Genomic DNA, 21,707 nt, shown 5'->3' with positions numbered 1-21,707 from the left:
TATTTATTTATTTATTTTTTTTTTTTATTTTCCAAATAAAATGTGCGCGATCAAGTACATTATTTTTTTTACTCCATAATTCATTTGATAATAAATCTTGAGAGCTTACAATTCTTTTAGCTCGACTTCAAACTTGTATATGTGTTAATTATTGTTATAACCTCTTTAGGTAATTCATGTTTTTGTTTGAAAAATGTCTTGCAAGCAATTCCGAGAGAATGTTTACTAGCAAATTGTACATTAGAAGTAAATAAAAATAATAGTATGACAAAATAAAGACTCATTTAATTTGAACAATATAACATGAATGAAATTGTCTTGAAATTAACGGTATCACCTTTGTTTTCACAAAATTATCCTAATAATGTAAGACTAATTAGCGCTCATTATTAGTCATCATACTCATCAGATCAGTATATATGTATCACTTTGCTTGCTTTAATTTTGTATTCTAAGAGTACTAGTCCGAGAAAAAAAATTTAGCAAATTTTGTAGAGCTTCATGCATGCATCCTCTCCTACTTTGATGATGGTTGTTCTTTTAGCTATCACTTAATAGCTTTAATATTGGAGCTAAAATTGTCCTAACATATATTTTCTTTCAAAACTATTCACTTATTTTTCTCATTATACTACGTCTATCTGTTCATTCGTTAAAGATCTCTCGAAAAATAATTAATACGAGTAGTTTATACAAAGTAGGGTATTATTTAAGACAATTATGCTTTAGATAATGAATGCAAAATATTTAGGGTCCGGTAAGAATATTCTTAGTAAAGTTGATCTACAAAACCTGACTACATGACCTAACTCGATTTTTAGACCATTTGTGTCAAAGGTAAGTCCAAAATTATTATTTGCTCCAGCTAGCTAGCTCATGATCACCTCTACAGATTAGTTCATTTGATCACGAAAGCCAAATATGATTACTTTTTATAAATTAAAACCTTAGCTAGCTTGATTGAAGTTAAGGAATTAAACCTCACGCTCTAAAGAATGCATGTGGATAAACAAAAGTAGAAGAAAACATGAAAATGGAAAAAAAACATCAAATTACATAGTATGGAAAAAAATTTAATAAAACAAGTAATAAAAAAATAAAAAACAAAAAAAGGAGTTAATATATGAAGTGATGAAAGCACATATACCAACCCTAACCCTCTCTTGTTAGACCTCATTCTGGCAAAAACACATCTTCACCTTTGCAATTTTCTCTCTCTCTTTCTTCCCATTTCTCTCTCTCCTCTTTTTTTATTTCTTCATTTTTCAATGTTTCTCATTAATATTTATAGCTTTGTTTAGGGTTTCAAAAACTTCTTTCTTACTATAAATTTTTATTATTTCACAAATTTGGTGTAGTTTTGTCTAAGTGAAGAAGGGAAATTTTTAGCAAAAATATTATAGACAAGAAGAGGTAGGTTTGTTAGATTTAACCAAATTACATTAGAAAATATAGTTTTTAAGCAAAAAAAAATAAAAATAAAATACATTTATAAAAGAGGTAAAAAAAGTAAAGGTTAAAAATAATGGGAAGAGGAAGAGTGGAGCTAAAGAGGATAGAGAACAAAATAAACAGGCAGGTGACATTTGCAAAGAGAAGAAATGGTTTGTTGAAGAAAGCTTATGAACTTTCTGTGCTTTGTGATGCTGAAGTTGCTCTTATCATCTTCTCCAACCGCGGCAAACTCTATGAATTCTGCAGTGGACCCAGGTGATCATCACCATACCGCCTTTTCGGGTTTTTCTTTATTTTATGTTATGCTTACGATTACGATTTTGTGTTGTCCTGAATTTAACAACCCGGACTCTTGGTTGATCTTAAAATTTTGAGATCTGGGTTTATTTTATTTTATTTTCATCTTACTTGTATTTTTTACTTACCTAAAATGGAAATTAGACTTTGAGCCTTTCTTGTTGTTTTCACTAGATCTGGTCAGATTTTTTTTAATAAAAAATTTCATAGGTTTAGTTTGTATGATTTTTTTAAGCTTTTTTTTCTAAAATAGTAATTTTGTTTTTTTACAAAATTGTTTAAAGTAAAGATCTAGAGAAAAAATTCATAGGTTAAAGGTGTTATAGTATTACTACTTTAGATCTTTGGATTGCAGCTTTGTTTTTATTTGATAAGATGTTTTGTTACTTTAGATGATCGGTTTAATACTTGTGCATTTCTTTATCCATTGGTTGTTTAATTGTTGTGTTTCTCTCCTACTTTCTGAAAATTCATCATGAATTCTCATGATTTTGTTGAATTATAGCAAGATCAGCTTTGTTTTTAGCTAAGTTTAATTTGAGTCTTACAAGCTAACCTTACACCTCCCAAAAAAAAAAAGTTTTTAAAAACTTATGTTATATTGTAGCTTTGATTTCTAAGAACATAAAGTTCATCTGAATTTTTTAAAAATAAAGAAATTAAAGAAGAAAACAGGTTTCGATCAAAGCCATTTACATTAAAAACCTAAAATTTATATTCTCATTTTTTTGTTAGAATTTTGAGATTTAATTTATGAATTTCTCTCTAGATCTAAAGTCTATAATTTAAAATTTTCATTTCCCTTCAAATATTTTTTTTAGTATCCATTAAGTTCAGCCAACATTTATCTCTAAAATTAGTATACTTATGTAAGATGGGAGGGTGATAAAATACATGATTGTGTGAATTTCATCTTGGCCTAGAAAATTGAAAACCCTAAAATTTTGACCCTAATTGGTTTATATCTTAATTATGATACCCTTGTTATTGTTTTAACAGGGAAAAAAAAAAACCATCTTATGAAGTAATTATAATTTCGTTCTACTATTGGTTTATTTGGCTAAAATTATAGATTTGTGGATTTCATATGGTCAGGCCCGTTTTGAGATTTTGGTGGCCTAGGGTGAAGCCATAAATTGGGGCCCTAATTCACATAGAGTATCATAAAATAAAATTTGGGTATGCAAAAAAAAAGAAAAAAAAAAATTATTACGCAAAATAATCTTTACAAACATCAAATTTCATATAGATAAAACATTGAATCAAAGCGTTCATATGAAAATATTTCTACGAGCATTTCTAGACGCAAAGTCGCTAATAATAGTTTCTACATTAATATGTTCTAACATATTTTTCTTGAATGACAGTAGGCAATAGCATTTCTGTAACTCTCGTTGAAGTAATTAGAATATTAGATCAAACAACCATTCAAGCCAAGTAACCAATCAATCAATTAGATTTTTTTTCCCCCAAATTTATAATTCTTGATTATCTTGAATGAAAGTAATCGTAAAGAAGAGATTTTGATGAATAAAGTAGGATACACAAAGAGGATATATATATAATTGGATGAATTCTCGTTGAAATTGAAGGGTAAAATTACCATTTATCATAATCACGAAACATAAGGAATTAATTTGACTGAAAATTGAAAAGATACATTTTGGAAAATAAAATTACCAAAAGAAGGGGATATAATTGAATTAATTACAGTTTTTTTTTGGGTTAGTCAAATTCACTTAGGAAAGTGAATATTTTGGGTGAAAAATTAGGGAGGAAGGAGGTTGAATAGCGAAAATAATGGCACTTGATATTTTGAAATGCAATTGTACTGTTGACATATTTTACTGTACACGCTTTTTTTTTTCTTTTTCTTTGGTATTTTTTTTATATAAATATTTATTTTGGGGCCTTAAAATATACTGAAGTTGGGCTTTTGGTCCGAGGTCCCAAGGCGGTCGCACCACCTGCTCTGGCCTTGCTACATCCCTGCATATGGTTTAGTATAATACATGATCTAATGGCTGGTGATTGTGTGCGTTACTTTGATATTATTCAATGAAGCCGTTTTTCCGATGATTATATTTAATGTATTTTTTAAATTAATTTATTGCTCAAAACTTTCTCTATGGTATACTCAATCACTCATATATGCTACTCGTAGCTAAATTGTCTTTTCATTTATTGTTAAAAAAAAATGTCTTTCATTTAAAGATGTTTAAGACCTTATTTGGGAAAAAATAAATCAGCATTATACCTTTTTATTATTTTCAAATTTTCTTAAAAAAATTAATGTGCTAGCTTTTAGAAATAGCTATATTGGTTATGTTATTTATGTCCTGATCTCCTTGTCAAGTTTTATTTAATTTAATTAGTGTCATATAAGTAATGCAAGCAATTATAGTATATTATCAATGGAGGGACTTAATTTTGCAATAATTATTACTCTTTAGTTCAAAGTAACTAATACAACAAACCGTCATTGTTTTTGCATCACATACAATGGGTTTAGATGCACTTTGTATAAGCATGCCCTTGTACACTTGTACCCGAGGGTTTCATATTAACCTAACGATAAAGATATAGTGATTAATTAGGTTAGAACTTGTGCGATGCATGGTTTATATAAAATCTATTTTTATAATTTGTATATTAAAAAAAAATAAATTTGATGAATACAAATAATAATTATGCACCATGTACAAAAATATTTTTAATTTTACAGTTTTAGATTTTTCAAAAAAATTATGATATAATACCTGTTTAACATTGCCTAATACATATATCAATGTATGAGTCTATTTATTAGTGTGCTATTTACAATTGTTTCACTCTTTAAAAATAAATTGATAGGTGGTAGTTGTAATGTAGAAGCTTCTAATATTCAGATTTCTAAATTGTTAAATATGATAGCTCTAAAAAAAAAAAAAAGATGACATCATTCTTGCATTTAAGCGGGAAAAAATTTATTATGTGAGTGATATGTGAACAGTAATGATGTCAGCAACACTGTGTTTTAGTAATAGTTAATAGATTAGGGCAATATTTTAGGTATGAGGTATGCAAATTCACCTATACAAATGGTTTGTTGTAGTCATTGATTTACACTTGATCGACTTGTTTGTCTACTTTACTCTCTTCACTAATTTGATTAATCTAACTCGGCCATTGTTGTGTCCTTCAGACCTTCACCATAAGATAAAGAATGCCTAGCCTTGATACATGTATGCTTAACTTGAGGTTTTCACATACATGTTTCCTGACACAACTATATTATTTCCATTCTAACTAAGCATTGATAGGAAAGGAACTCTTTGTAGCCAAGCTCCCATGGAATTTAAATTTTGACTGCATCATGCACTCTCGATATATAGCTTATTCCCATCCATCAGATTGCTTCAAAAAAAAAAAAAAAACTCGGTTTTCGAGTTTTAACAACTAAGATCTTTGTGTACAGAGGATGTGAAGTGAGGAGTATCAAGACATTGCAGTCCATGCAGGAGTAACTGTTCACAGTTCAGAAGAAAACACCAGATAAAATTGATATGTTTTAGATAATAGTATAGACTAAACTACTACTACTTGTTTTCTGGCATTATTTAGATGGAAAGGAATTTAAAAAACAAATTCCGTTGCCGGGACTTGAACCCGGGTCTCTCGGGTGAGAGCCGAGTATCCTGACCAACTAGACTACAACGGATTACTGATAAATCATACTTAATATTATGTAATTAATATTTTCATTGCATGCAGCATGCTCAAAACACTTGAGAGGTATCAGAAGTGCAGCTATGGTGGGGTAGAAATCAACAAGCCATCTAAAGAGCTTGAGGTAATAATATTTCCCATTTATTGTTCATTATTTAATTCGTATCTCTGTACATATTCTACCATACACCGGATGTACTCTAGGCACAACCCGAAGGCACGCGAGGTTCACACGCTACCTTAGGGTATATATGTACACCCGGGTATAAGGCAGTAGCTGCAACATTTTTTTTATATGTTAGTGTAAATATCTATTGAACTTTTTGTTTGGAATTTTTTGTAATTTGTTTTATTTTGCTTTGTTCTCAACAGAGCAGCTACAGGGAGTACTTGAAGCTGAAAGCTAGACATGAATCACTCCAAAGAACTCAAAGGTAAAATATTTATGTTCTCTATAATATTTGTGAAACAAATGTGTTTAGTAGATTTGAATATTTTGAAGGTACTATATTGTTTTATGAACATGGTTGTGATATTCCGCAATTTTATACACTCAGAAACTTACTTGGAGAGGACTTGGGGCCTCTGAATGTGAAGGAGCTTGATCAGCTGGAGAGGCAGCTGGAGACTTCTCTGAAGCAGATCAGATCAACTAAGGTAATAACCATTAACCAAGCACTCGATCTCATTACAGTCAAATGTTAACTGTTATTTATTTACATTACCCTACATTTAAGAGAGTGCGTACATATACAATCCTTGCTCAGTTTAAAAATATTAAGTCACGTGTACTACTTTAGGATGTCTCTCCATTGTATTAATCCGATTCATGCTTTTGCATTTTTATTGCGTATGAAGTACTTGTATTTCTGTATGAAGCATGCATCATGATCTCTTTGCTACTCGTTTTTATTAACTTTGTGGTATGAGATTGAAACCACTATCTTTTTCAACTTTTAACTGCAATAACCTTGTGTACTGTTCGTTGGCTAGGAATCATTGAAACGTATAGTATAGTATGTCTAACTTGAAAACATGTGTGTGTGTACTGCTGCTATCTATGCAGACTCAATCAATGGTGGATCAACTTACTGACCTTCAGCACAAGGTATGTGCTTCCTTTGTATTATCACATTGCAAAAACTAGGACCTTATATTAATATTAATTCTAATTTTTTTTATATGCCATTTAATTGAAAATTCTACGGTAGTCGTTTGAAATATGACTACCGTAATGTTTTAATGATTTTGTAGTTCATAAATGACCTATTTTTTTCTAAGTAATTAATAATATTACTTTATTTTTTGGTATAAAATAATGTTATTTACATTTTTTTGATTTATCAAATTTTTTGTTTTATTTATGTAATATTTATTCTTATTTTATAGTTTTTCGAAAAATATCTATTTTAAGTTGGATTAAAATTTTCAAAAACTATATTTCCATTGTAGATGTTAGAAGATTAATTGTGTCCATTTTATAATATGAAAAAAGAGCCGATCATATTATATATCATTAAAATAATATGGTAGTCATTTTTCAAACAACCTCTATAAAAACATCTAAGTTATTTGTTTACAGGAACATGCACTAATGGAAGCTAATAAATCTTTGAAAACTGAGGTAACAAAACAATCATAGCTTCTTCAACGTTCATATGCATAATGAGGATGTATTGTACAAATTGTCCAATGAATCAGATGTTCAATTATATCTTGGAATTTATTTATTGGTAGCTTGATCGGATCATGATTAAGGATGCTCAATACCGACAATCCTGGGATGGTACCGACCAGAACGTTCACTATGGACAACAACACGCTCAATCTCAGGGGCTGTTAAATTTCCAGCCCCTTGGTTGCAATCCTACCCTTCAAATAGGGTAAGCACAAAACTAAACTACTAGTTTTAAACCCGTGCAATGCACAACGCGACACGACTACAATTTAATTATGTTTGGTTAATTGGATGGATGCAGGTATAACCCGGAAACTACTGAGCAGATGAGTGTTGCTACAACACATGCACAAGTTCCTGGATTCTTACCAGGATGGATGCAAGGTGGATGCTTTAGTTAGGGCTAACTTTTGCCCTATGAAAAAAGAAGCATTACTATTATATGTAACAACTACTTTTGATTTACCTTGTATCTTTTGTCTTTTTATCTGGGTGAAAATGTAAATTCCATCAGCAAGTATGTGTAACTCCTAATAATTCTCATAAGAGCATTAGACTCTAATTAAGGAACTTTTAGACTTTGTTTTAACTTTTGATTTGTAATGTAATTTTGTTTTAAGGAGACTTTAAAGCAGGTGGAAGTATATTTTAAGGAGATGCTCAGGAATATTTCTAGTCTTCAGTCATGGTGATATAAGTTTATTTATTTACCTTAAAATTATAGGCTCCTGTGTTGTCGTCGTGTTCTTTTCATGAAGAGTTGTTTTGAATTTTCATACAACTGTTTTCAAAATAACTTCTTGTGATATTTGTAAAGATGTATACAGTACTAATGACAGGAAAAATGTTTTTTTTTTTTTTTTTTTTTGAAAGTCAATAGAAAAATGTTTACTTGTGTTAAAGACAATGAAAAATCATATGGGGTGATAATATAAGACTCGTGAGGGTAAGCCCTAGCCCCCATTCTAATGGGGAAGCAATTGAAGTGGAAGTTATATTCTTATAGGAGGACTCTTAAATATACTTGAGATAGGTGGGTTGTTTCAAAACACACGTGTGCTTGAAAACAATGCCCTGTTTTATCATTTACTGTAAGACTTAGTTGGGTTATACTTTTGAATTGAAATGTCCGTTTTCTAATCCAAGAGACCTTAATGTTCAACTTTTAAAACATTTTACTATGTGAAGTTGATAATTGAATCAGTAAACTATACTAAATGTTAAATTTGTACAAGCATTATCGCGTTACTTAATTTCAACTTTCAAGTCTCGTCTGCATCAATGAACTTTTGTAATGTTCTCTGCACCATATAAAATGAAAATAAGTGGGCCAAAGTGAATAATTGCTATTTGTGGACCTCGTGGCGATCGAATGTCGACAGGTGGTGAGCATTGAACAGTGGTGCGCTCTTATCGTTGTTTTCCTAGAAATGGGCAGTCCAATCAGGGTCTTTCATGCCCGAAAAAGGCCCATCACGTCAAGTACAGCCATTAATTTGGGCTAATTGCCCATCATTCAATGGCCAACACCTCACGTGCATGTCCATCTTAACTTAACAATATTATAGAGCATCTATATCACTATGTGGCTGTGTGAATGTCATCACTCCTCCAAGTGCTTTTTTGTGGTGTCTTATTTATTTGGGAAATTTGTATTTGATCATTGTCTTTTCACACTCCCACTTGTAAGAGTGAAGTCTAATGAGTAGAGTGTGAATCAAGTCAAACAATTTTTTTTTTTTTTTTAAAGAGTGAGTAGCAATTTTAATAAACAAGAATATCACATTTGATAGGTATTGAATATTGACAGGTAGATTAGACAAATTCAATACAAATAACTCATATTATATACTGTGGGGTAAATTTTCTTTTATCTAAAATCACAGGTGATATTGCTGGTTGTAGGGTTTGCCTTCCATCTTACAATGGCTATAACACCTCGAGAAAGAACAAATAATGTTGAAATTTCATCATAATTAGCTTTTCTTGTGACTTAATGGTCACTTCTTTCACCTTGAAGGCTCAAGTAATTAGAAGTATCAATCTTATCATTGGACAAAGTAGAAGCTAGAGTATTACATCTCCATAAATTAATTAGATAACTCTTAGAAATATTTGGTGAAGATTATCCTACATTCCTGCATAATTATTTACTCGTATTATCTATCAACATCAACTCGACAAGGTACATAGTGAGGAGACAATCAATTATCCTACTAATAAAAACAGTTTTGCCGAAAATAAATTATGGTTTTAAAAGTTCATCCGGTTTCTTGGTGTGTAGATGGAAACTAATAAAGTGTGACCTAATTTGGTAACAAGGAGTCAATAACTAGAAATGCTCAAACACTAATAATATGTTAATTTGCATTTGATAAAATTTATTCATTTCAGTGCACCAAGATATAAAAACTTACACAATTGTATAGTTTAGTGCACCTATAAAAATATGGAATTAGCGTACGGATCAAACTTTAAAGGTGTACATGCAAAACATGGTTTTGGGTTAGGTGTTGGACTTATTGGCGTAGGCAGGGATTGTAGGTCCTAGCTTCGTACAGGATGTCTCCTTCTTCCCCTGCCTTCTTATAGAAACTTTACCATTTCCAACTCTTCGTGCATCCCTATACTTTCATTTTTATTCCCTTGTCATTTATGAATTTTTTTAATTTTTTTTTAATATTTTCAGCAAAATATACCGTTGATTAACCTAATAATTTGGTCATAGGACTGTTCTAATGGGATGTGAGGGCATGGGCTTGATGTACAACCCACGTACTGTGTATACAAGTCTCGTGCTCAAACAGAACATGCTTGAAACGGTCTAAAAAATTTGTGTTGTAAGAGTGAGGTTGTGAACTTGTGATGTTGATGTTCCATACTATGAATTGTTGTTCACAAATTCTTATACGTGGCTAGCTATCATAGGGGGTTACGTCGTTAGTGTAACAAGGGTTACTTTGTTAGTGTTAAAGGGGTTACTTGGTCAGTGTTATAAGGTTATTCGGTTAGTGTTACAGGGGTTACTCGGTCAGTTTTACAGGGGTTACTTGGCCGGTGTTATAGGGGTTACTTTGTTCTTTTATAAGTAGTCACACAGTGTGAACAGCCACACACAAGACAGGCTGATTGTCGTTGTGCTTGTGCCTAATTGTCATGACTTACTAATTATAGTGAACTTATGTCGGATCAAGCCAATTTCATGCATGTCGAGTCTAAGTAACTCGCGTCCCAAGTTGTCTACGCGACCCATACACTAGTTAATCTATTACATGCCCTTATACAAATTGCTAAAATTGTAGTACTTTCGTAGAACCAGCTAATGGAGTATAAACTAGGTTCAGTGCACAATGGCAAACATATTTGCCTATCAAATTTCATCTTCAATTAAAAATTGTACTGTAAATGGATAAATGGAATTAGATGATTTTGGTCGTTGCGCAGCGTGTTTTAAGATTGTTTGCACCCCATTTACCAAGATTACAAAAATTAAACCCTACAAATTATATTAATTAATTTTGATGGTCCTCTTAATTCTTTCTTTTTATGATCCGAAATTTCCTTTGTTGCTACAATGGTCCCCCATACTTAAAATGTCCAAGAATCCAAAGATAGTGTGATTTAAGAGATTTGTGAAATTAATTAGTCCATTTGATGCAGGCTTTGTGGTATGGTCCCCTAATACCCTGCAAATTAATCTTAAAACATAGTTTTATTTCATTTCATGTTAATTTATAAATTACCATTGGCTTAATAAGCTAAAAATATGGGGACCACAATTACCTTTGAATTCAATTCAACCATATATTAGCTTTTTGTACCCAAAGTTTAGTACAATTAGATGTGTTACATTTTAATATAATCTAGTGTATAATAAAAACTTGGACCACCAAAGAACATATGCTTTGATATCCCTGAATTTAGCCATGAAATATGATCCAAGACTTTAACTAAGAGAATTTTTATGAATGGTTTTAGTTTGTAGTTAATCTTTTTAGAAGGATGCGTTATTCCAAAGCAAACCTTAGACTTAAACTGGCCGGTTCCTAATACTCCATTCTATTTTGGTAATAAAAATAAGTGATCCAAATGAATAATCGAATCTAACCTACATCGAGTCTAACTTGAATGATCTTTTTGCTACCTCTAGGGATGATATTTATTGTGTTCGCGCAACTTTTTAAAGTAGTTTCTTTGATTGTTATGTAATACCATAGGAAACAAAAAAAAGACTCATTGATTCTTAATGTATAGTGAATAATATTTTTCCTTTTCTCCTTCTAACTGTCGTTAATTAATTGAATTATGAGTTTGAAATAATAAATTCCGAGATAGAATGATGCTTTTTTTTAAGTAGAATGGAATATGAAAGCATTTTACCTTAGACAAAGACTTAAGAAATAATTCCAACTGAGTGATCACTATGTATGAGGCAAACTGAACAAATTAAAGTGATAATAGGATAACGAGTGGTCATAGCAAAATAAAGGGGAAGAAGACTAAGACAACGAAGATGATAATATTTTGCTATTTTTTTTGAGATTACCTCATAAATTTTCGATTTTATCTTACACATAGTCACATAGACACGTTTCAAAATTTCGATCAGGAATAAATTGATGTTGTTTAGTAGAAGTATTTATTTATATAAATAATCTGGTTACTTCAATAGTTCAATTTTTCAAATGATGAGTTCAATTTACCTTATTTCTCTTAATATTCTAGATTTAAAAAATAAAAAAATAAAAATAAAAATAAAAAATTGAGATAAAGATATATATGATCAAATATGATAAATTCAGGAAAAGCAAGGGATACTTGATCTCAAGTTCAATTTACAATTAATTAGTTTAGTGAATCTGAGAGTGAGGGATAGCTCTTAGAGTTTCTCTCCCGATTCCAGAAGATCCAGGATCGATTTTGATCATCACCTGCTCTTGTGGCTCTCTAAACACAAACAAACAAACAAACAAACAAACAAAAAAATTAGTGAATCTCAGATAAGTTTAGATAAAATAAAATTAGGTGCATAGAATAAATATTTTTGTCTAATGTTAAAAGACTAAAATTAAGAAAATGTTATAGCGAATAGATATGGGTATACACTATACGTACGAGCACTGGGGTGTTTAATGAAAATTTTATTGAGAAAGAGAGATTGTGGCCAAGAAGGACACATTGCCAAGCTGCCAAAGCCAAAGGCAACAAATTTTGTACCTTAAGAATAAATTGCAGCAATTTAACACCTTAAGAATAAATTGTAGCAATTTGACAGAAAGAGATTGCTAATAGATATTAGATAGGATGGAGAAATCAGTGCTTGGAGAAGGTAATTAAGTCAAATGAAGAAAATTTCCAACTGAAGATGAGGGACTATTATAGGTCCAAATTTTGACCTAAACCAAAGTAAAATAAAGGTAATTGATAAACAAGGAATAACAAAAAAGTTACAAGTTAAATAAATAAAAAGTGAAGGGAAGGTTTAGACCGTATAGTGAAGGATAGCAGTGGTTAAAGTTCCATTTATCATCTCCCACCCTTGTGGCTCTTTAAACATAAAAATAAAAAATAAAAAAAAAAAAAAAAAAAACAAAACAAAACAAAAAAAAAAAAAAAAAAAAAAAAGGTGAAGGGAAAGTATAGTGATAATAAATAAATAATTCTACATACTCCATATGATAAATTGACAATATTATCTGAATAATTTAAATTGTGCAAATTCAATTTTTAAGAGTTAATGATTAATAGTATGTACGTAAATGGTAAGCAGAACATTTTTAGTAACGTTCCAGGTATTTAGACCCAAAGGTCTACAGATACTAGGCCTAAATGGACAAGGTGGTGTCTCAAATACACTCCAGAGTCCAGAATTCAAAAGCCAAATTTAGTATGTGTTGATCGATTTGTGTGGATGGTTGTCATGAAGTGGTGGCGTAAGGCCAGGTTGTCGGACCATGAGCAGGCTAAAGCGTGAGCTTTGGAGATGTAGTCATCTAAGGAGCACTTGTATAAGGTTGTACAATTAGCTTGAAATGAGCGTGCACGGTGTTTAGACGTGGCTATGATGGTTTTGGACTCGAACATACATGAATATCCTTCACTCATTAGGACTACTTGTTTTTCCCTAGTTTTATATTTAATGTGGCCATATTAGACACAAATTCTAACTAATTTCAAATAAAAGATTTGAAATAATCCTAATAGAGATTTCAAATGTTTATTATGAGTTGCGCGACAAAAATTTAAGGCTTAGATCGAAAGATTTTGAATGTCTTGTATCATCATCTAATACAATTAGCTTATCGTTATAGTGAAAATATCATCATTTGATAGCCATTTAAACTGTAATTTTCATACTTAGGTGCTTAATTGTACTTGATTAGTCTCATTGGATAAGCTCCAATTGAAATGGGCAGGTTGACTATTATTCGTATTACCATTCTTCCTGTTCCTAGTTACTACAATTATCCTTTTTAAAAAATAAAAAAGGTTCGAAAAGCACATCAAAATCCAAACATTAGGGCAAGAAAATCAAATGTAAATTTTGCTGTCTGAGTAGAAGGCCTTTAAAAAGAAGAGTTTGAAGCAATCCTCTTTTTCCATGTGTGTTCCACTATTGATTAGAGTTTATGTTGGAAAGATGTGTAAAGATCGAAAGTCTAAACGTTGATGTATCATCCTCCCTTTAATCTAGTAAAATATAAGTTGTTTTAGCAAATTAATTTTAATTGAAAATATTAGTTGTTCAGTGATATGTGCAAGAGAAATCTTACATTAAAAGATCTATTCGACGATCGCAGTTTTGATGAAAGAATTCATTATTAAATTAAATTGATATGTATTTGTTTAATTCATATTGCTTTCGTTTTTGTTGTAATGTTCGTTGTATGACAATTTATTAATGAATTGATTTTACTTAGAAATAAAATTAAATATTGTATTTTTTAATTTTTGGACAATTTATCATGCACTTGTTCGATCATTAAACTAACAATTTTGTTAAAATGTATTACAAAATATATAATTTTATTAGTAAATATTCAATATGTGGGTAACAACATACCTAGTGCATTCAAGGCAAGATAAAGCTTGCATATTTCATTGCAATTTAAGTTAAATTTATGAAGATAGATATTACCTGATAAATAAGTGTTTCTTTGGTTGCATTGAAAATTAAATTCCTATGGTTATTTATGCTTCATAAGAAGTAACTTTATGTATTTCCTAGAAATTTGCCATACATATTTTTTTGGCATGAGAGAATTTGAATTTCGTGTGAATTGTGAATAACTGAGGTGAGGTTAGGTAATTAACTTCCCACAAAATTTTTATGAACTTGTAATTTTTCAATCTTGCAAATTCATGTTAACCAAAGTACAAGGGATCTAAGCATTTCTTACTATGTCAATCAAATGCAACAAAAAAATCTCTAAGTTTATGTTAAAAATAGTTAATTAAGAAAAAGAAATAAGTTATAAATCTGCCTGACATATATGTAATAAGTAGAAAAGATGATGATGACTGTTATGTACGTGATATGCAATATTACAGTAGCATGTAGTAATACTAAAAACAAAAAAAGGAAAAAAAAATTAGTAAAAGAGCAGCGTCCAATTAGGAAGCGAAACGAAAACGGTCAGAAAGGAAGAAGAGGTACTATTATCTGATGGAAAAGATTGAAGAATGAACAGTGATTTTCACGATCTTCTTAATTCGCTGTCAACATTAACCACATTTTTGTACACTCCCAATCACTTCTTGACAACACATCCCAACTAAGCCACTCTCTTCTCTAGTTTTAAGATTAACCAATCCGTTTTCGAAATATTACACCATGTTAACTTTTACACATACTATCAATACATTATTCGATCTTTAGCTACTACTCGTATGGAGTAATTGTGATTTTGATTTATGTTTTCAGGGTACTTCCTTCGTTTTAAAAATATTACACCATGTTGATTTCTACAATATTTGTACTTTAAAATAACAATTTATAATGATTTTCATTTTTTTAAGAGTGAACATATGAACGATCGAAGTTGTGCGATGGTAAACGTGATAGTCAACATGATGTAATATTTGTGAAACTGAGGAAGTATTGACTTTTTATCAGTGAGAATTAAACATATTTATGATAAACCAGTATAGTTTAGCAACTTATACTTTCAAGATCAGATATGAGTATCAACTTTTAATAATCTTGTATTCTTGCTAAGTGAATTTATATTATGATTTTATGAAGGAAAATTTTGAATAAAAATGTTCCAATAAAATAGCTTATTGGCTTGATTTTTACTTATATGAAATTATCTATATAAACCTTATTATTACTTTGTAAAATTTGTTTAGTTGTATAAATTTTTGGTTAAGTGAGACTGTTATGAATAAAATTATACAGTATATATAAGTCAAACTACTCGTATGACTCTGTACATTTTACCTAAAAGAAGAGGAAGTAATTTATTACTGCATAAAAAGTAAGTAAAAGTGATAGTTAATTTAAAGTGGAGGGAATCATTGAAAAATTGAGATCACTCATTAAATGGAGTAGTTATTAAGCAAAAGAGTAATAGCTCCTCAAATAAGTTGTTACATACGAAGTACCATCCAATGAGTTCATCATCAATTCATCATAATGCTTACAATTATAACAACAACCTACCTTAATACGGAGTACTCAATAGTGCGTTTTCACAAGATATAAATACGAACATACATTTTTCCTAGGAGAAGTGAATTATTGCAAAGTACTACGTAGTACCATTAAAGAGCTTGTAATAATTATTACAAGGAGAAGTGTGAACACTACTTTGAGAATAAATGCAGTACTAAATTTTAATATTTATATTGATTATAAATAAAAAGAACTCAAGTTTTTTTTTTTTTTTTTTTTTTTTTGTTACACAAGTTTTACTCAAGTTACCCAAGTCAAAATGTTCATATATACCAGTGATTCCAGCGCGCGCGGTATGGCGAGTCCTTTAAGAAAATTATTGCCAGTGGCCTTTATACCATATTCTTGTTTGCATGATATTATATTATATAGCTATTTGCATATAGGCGATGAATGTATTTGGATGTTGTATAATTGTGCAATGTTCGAAACTTTAGTAGAGCTACTTTGATTTAGCGGGGGAACGATAAAAATATCGAGTTCTAGAAATATAATTATATAAATATCTAAATTTTAAATATTTATTAAGATGAAATTGAATAAATTAAACAAGCCTTCACACTTAAAAAAAAAAAAAATAACATCACACAATTATATACTCCGTAATTTTTGTACACCATATATAATAAAACTAATTTAGAATACTTAGTGTTAAATAGTATTTAAATTCCAAATAGAAAAAACAAAAAGAAATGGAGTAAACTATGGCTTTAAATAATGAAATAAACACAATTTTTATTTACAAATAATTAATCAATTTAGGGGATTCAAGCGATTTTATGGCTTTTGAAATTAAATGGGGACAAATATGTAAAAGAACATTTTTAAGGATATAAAAGTCCATGCGCTATTCATAAAATTTTACTAGGGTGGCTAATGCGTGTCATATCTAGCTATGTTCGGAAAGCTTTTCAAATGTTGGTTACATTAATGAAGGAATATATGTAAACCAATATTTTAGGGGTATAAATGTCCACACACTATTCAAAATAATTCAAAAAAAAGGCAATTAGCATTAATGAATGCAAACCCAAAAAAAAAAGCAATTAACATTGAAGGCAGAATAAAAACTTGTCAATATTAATAAGGGTAAATATGTAAATGCACATTTTGAAGGGCATAATTGGTAGCACACTATATATATGATTAATCTTGTATTTTTTATAAGGTATAGGGATTAAAAAAAATTAAAAAAAAAATAATAAAAAGATAGGGATTAACATAATTTAATGTCAAATTAGACGGCAAGATCATTAACAGTAAATTTTGCAAAAGTTCATATATAATTTTATTACATAATTTGATTAATTAACCATTTTTTTTTTTTCTAGTACCTCTCTTTTATTTGCCAGTTCACCACGAGTCCACGACCATCACTTTTATGTTTTCTTTCATTGACTCATATTTAGTATCATCAAAATTGAGAGTCATTAACAACTGTTTGGGTCCAATTTAGTCCAATTGGGCCTGGTCACTGAATGATCCAATTAAAAGCCCAAGGTTAAGGTTCAACTCTCCAAATGTGCTAAAGTCAAAAATCAAACATCCTCAAAGCCATGTCAAGGTCAGTCAACGGCCCAATCAGCTTGGCCCAGCCCAACTGACTTCCGGGCCCAATCCGCCTCCTTCATTAGCCAAGGTATAAAAGCCAACAATTTGGTCAATTCTTGGTAAGACAATAAAGCCTCAAGCAACTAAACTCTTGCACAGCTTTCTCTCTCTAATATACTGACTTAAGCATCGGAGGGGCCTTCCTCGGCGTCCCCCCCGAGGCTAGTTCACGTGTATTTGTTGTGCAGGAAACCCTCGGCTCCTGCGTCGTTCGGACCGAGACCAAGTTCCCTCAAGATAAAAGGATCTTCCGAGATTCGATTGTTTTCATCCGAAACAATTTGGCGCCGTCTGTGGGGATCGCTACTAAATTTCGCGTCAGTCATCAAACACTCCGGCAGTCGCCATGACTAAGAGTGGAAAGAGTTCCAAGAAGGCTAAGAAGGGAGGAGGCCGGATTACGGTGAGGGAACGCCAGCCGGTTTATCCCTCCCCGGAGCAAGCCTCTTCCGAATCGGAGGCCCCCATTTCTCCGGAAAGGGAAGCCTCAAGAGGTCCTAGCCTCCAGGAGGAGAACACCTCGCACCACACTCGGCAGCCGGGGCCATCCCCGAGACCGAGTGGCTCAGGAGCGAGGAACTCCCCGCCGCGCCATAGCGTGCAATCCAGGTCACATCCGCGGGAGACTCCTCCCTCCGGACCCTCCACCGAGGAAGTGGCCAGAGCAGTGGCCATCTGCATGGAGTTCCTTAAAGCTCAAGGGGCTCCAATCCAGATGCCTGATGATCACCAGCCGAGAAACCTGAAAAGGAGGATCGGTCAGGATGATGGTGGACAAGTTCCACCACATAGAGAGCTCGGCCAGAGGTGGCGAGGGGACACCCGAAACTCCAGTAAGGAGAGGAGGAGGAACCCTCAACCCTCTGACCACTCTGAAGCTCAGAATTCCATGGGGCCCTCCAAGGACCCGGAATTCGCCCGCCAAAGCGTTCACGAACGCTTGGGTTCGAGGGAGGTGAGTGTGCATAGCCGCCTCACCTTCCCAGAGGATACCGGACCCCACCCAACCTTGTCTCAGCCGGGGACGAAAACCACTTCCACCTCTGAGAGAGGAGGGAGCGAGGTCCCTGAGGCCGGGTACAAGGGGAAGGCGGTCATGGTTCCATCGAACTCGCCCTTCCAGAAGTGGATTCTGGAAGAGCATGTGCCAACGGTCAAAATCCCGGCACATATTACTTACGATGGTACCTCAGATCCTAAAGATCACATTGCCTCTTACGAGGGGCACATGTATCTGAACCCGAGGTCTGAGGCTACCTGGTGTAAATACTTTCCTACGACCCTCAAAGGTGTTGCCCAATCCTGGATCACCAAAGGGCTCAAGGAAGGCTCCATAACCGGTTGGAACGACCTCTCCAACAAGTTCAAGAGTAAATTCTCTACGGCCAACCGCCGAGAGAAGACCACTGCAGAGCTAATGAGTCTGCAGCAGGCGGAGGACGAGAGCCTCCGCGACTATCTGACTCGCTTCAGCAACGAGTCATCCGGAATCACAAGCCTGGATCAAGGCCTGGCCGTGTTCGCGCTACGGAACGGCCTCCAAGCTGGAAAGTTCCTGGACTTCATGGTCATGCATCCCCCGCAGACCCTGGAGGAAGCCTTGGAAGCATCGGATAGGTTCATCCGAGCCGAGGAGTGGAACAGATCCAGGTCTCAGTCTCGTCCGAGAATTGAGAAGCCGAAAGGGCAGCAGCCCGAAGTCTCGGCGCAGAGGAAAGGGAAGGCTAAGGCCTCAGAACCGTCCTCTGCTGCCGAGCCGAAGAAGGAAAGAAGCCTTGGAAGCATCGGATAGGTTCATCCGAGCCGAGGAGTGGAACAGATCCAGGTCTCAGTCTCGTCCGAGAATTGAGAAGCCGAAAGGGCAGCAGCCCGAAGTCTCGGCGCAGAGGAAAGGGAAGGCTAAGGCCTCAGAACCGTCCTCTGCTGCCGAGCCGAAGAAGGAAAGACACTTTCCCTACACGGGAAGGTACGATTCATACACTCCACTCTCCCTTCCCCGTGCTAAGATTTTCAGCACGACGAAGGACGAGGGGAGATTCAAGAAACCTCGTCCGTTGCCTCCCTGGCATCAGACGAGGGGAAAGGACCAGTGGTGCGAGTTCCATGACTCACCCGGACATCGCACCGAGGACTGCGTCCAGCTGAAGGACCAGATTGAGGATCTGGTCCGCAAGGGGTACCTGAGCCAATACCTCGCGGACAGGCGCGAGGAGAAAAAAGCTGAAAAAGATTCTCGGCAGGACCTCAACTTCGCTCGGAAGAAGGATAAGGGACCTCAGGGCAAGGAGTCCCTCGACATCCTGGTTATTTCCGGGGGAATCTCGCGAGGCACAGCCAAACGCCAACTGAGGGGTCTAACCCATCAGATTCATCAGGCTGAGCTTCGGCAGTCCCAGTCACCGGCGCCGAACATCCTGTTCACAGCCGAAGACTGTGAGGGGGTGGTATACCCCCACGATGACCCACTAGTAATCATTCTGGGCATCGCCAACCGCAACGTCTGGCGGACCCTCGTCGACGGCGGTAGCGGGGCGAACATCCTCTTCCGAGGAGCGTTCGACCAGCTGAGGATGGGAGCCGAGCACCTGGCCCCCGCACCCTACCCGGTGTCTGGATTCAACGGCTCTTCATCGTATCCTGACGGGAAGATTACACTTCCTGTCACCATCGGCGAAGGCCGAGCAGCTAGGAATATCATGGCCGAATTTTTGGTCGTAGATGCTCCATCTGCATACAACGTGATCATGGGGAGACCCCTCATTCACGGCATTCAAGGAGTCGTCTCCACGTATCATCAAATCATGATATACGTTTCAGACGAGGGACGCTCCGAGAAAATAAAGGGCAGTCAAAAAGAAGCCCGCCGATGCAATCACCTCAAGCCATCCACGTCTCGCCGAGGCGACCGTGGCGATGGGGAGGAAAAACACCGGGACCGAAACGCCAAAAAGCCGAGAGGCTCAGACGTTTCGGCTAATGAAGCCCCAGACAACGAGAAATCTGATGGGGGCCAAAAGGCTGACTCCGCCTCAGGGCCGAACGACTCTGATGGCCAGCCGCGGTCAGGAAAGTCTGCTAATATTGATAGCAGGCCGGAATTCGAGGAATCCAACTCTAAGAGCATGGAAACGGATGACCTGACCGAGTCAATAGAACTGACCGTAGGAGATCCGAACAGATGTGTTAGCATCGGGTCGTCACTGGAGCCAAACACCCGTGCGGCACTCGTCCAACTCCTACGGGCCAGTGGAGACGTGTTCGCCTTCTCAGCCGCAGAAATGCCCGGGATTGATCCGGACTTCGTCTCCCATAGGCTTAATGTCGACCCCTCCAGTCGACCCATTAAGCAGAAAAAGCGGAACTACTCCGCCGAAAAGAACCAGAACATCGCAGCTGAGGTCGATAAGCTCCTAGATGCTGGGTTCATTGAACCCTGTCAGTATCCGGAGTGGCTGGCCAATGTTGTAATGGTTCAGAAGGCAAATGGTAACTGGAGGATGTGCGTTGACTTCACGGACCTGAATAGGGCATGTCCCAAGGACTCCTATCCGCTGCCGAGGATCGACCAACTGGTCGACTCGACAAGCGGGCATGCTCTGCTCAGTTTCATGGACGCATTCTCGGGATACCATCAGATCTTCATGCACCCCGAGGACCGAGCTAAAACAACGTTCATAACAAGTTCCGGGTTGTACAATTACAGAATGATGCCCTTCGGATTGAAAAATGCGGGGGCAACATATCAGAGGTTGGTTGATCAGGTTTTCGCCGAGCAAAAAGGCCGAAACATGGAGGTTTATGTTGACGACTCAATCGTCAAAAGCATAAAAGAAAAAGATCATGTCACGGACCTAGCCGAAACCTTCGCCACCCTCAGAAAATACAAAATGAAGCTGAATCCGAAGAAATGTGTCTTCGGCGTGAAGTCAGGCAAGTTCCTCGGCTTCATGGTCAGCAAGAGGGGGATTGATGCAAACCCCGCCAAAGTACAAGCTGCTTTAGACCTCCCCGAGCCGAAGACAAAAAGGGATATTCAGCGTCTAGCCGGGAGAATGGCTGCCTTGTCCAGGTTCATCTCACGAGCCTCAGACAAAGGGCTCCCTTTCTTCAAGGCGCTGAAGCTCCAAAATTCAAAAGGCATTGAATGGGGAGACGAACAAAAGTCAGCCTTTCAGCAGCTCCGTGAACACCTGGCTCAACTCCCAACACTGGCAAGGCCAGTCGTAGGAGACATCCTATACTTATACGTGGCGGTCAGTCCAGCCACGGTAAGCGCGGTGC

General features: G+C 35.1%; 1 protein-coding gene and 1 non-coding gene across 2 annotated transcripts; one reads left to right on the top strand and one right to left on the bottom strand.

Moving 5' to 3' along the window:
• Positions 1-961: 961 nt before the first annotated feature.
• LOC110703530 (developmental protein SEPALLATA 1-like) lies at positions 962-7,851 on the top strand. The gene is made up of 8 exons (XM_021881329.1): positions 962-1,710; positions 5,506-5,584; positions 5,833-5,894; positions 6,018-6,117; positions 6,527-6,568; positions 7,043-7,084; positions 7,198-7,343; positions 7,440-7,851. The coding sequence occupies exons 1-8, from the start codon at positions 1,526-1,528 to the stop codon at positions 7,537-7,539; spliced, it is 756 nt and encodes a 251-aa protein (XP_021737021.1). The 5' UTR covers positions 962-1,525; the 3' UTR covers positions 7,540-7,851.
• TRNAE-CUC lies at positions 5,380-5,452 on the bottom strand. Its single transcript has one exon. It is a non-coding gene; the product is annotated as a tRNA-Glu (tRNA).
• Positions 7,852-21,707: the final 13,856 nt, after the last annotated feature.

Source organism: Chenopodium quinoa, unplaced genomic scaffold (genome assembly GCF_001683475.1).
Source record: "Chenopodium quinoa cultivar QQ74 unplaced genomic scaffold, ASM168347v1, whole genome shotgun sequence".
NCBI lineage: Eukaryota > Viridiplantae > Streptophyta > Magnoliopsida > Caryophyllales > Amaranthaceae > Chenopodium > Chenopodium quinoa.
This window is presented reverse-complemented; position numbering and strand designations above follow the sequence as displayed.

What these genes read in the sequence shown, in the direction of transcription:
- LOC110703530 (XM_021881329.1), top strand. Translation starts at nt 1,526, where the DNA reads ATGGGAAGAGGAAGAGTGGAGCTAAAGAGGATAGAGAACAAAATAAAC. An exon ending in AGCCATCTAAAGAGCTTGAG is followed by an intron (nt 5,585 to 5,832) that starts GTAATAATATTT and finishes TGTTCTCAACAG; the next exon opens with AGCAGCTACAGGGAGTACTT. An exon ending in AATCCTACCCTTCAAATAGG is followed by an intron (nt 7,344 to 7,439) that starts GTAAGCACAAAA and finishes GGATGGATGCAG; the next exon opens with GTATAACCCGGAAACTACTG.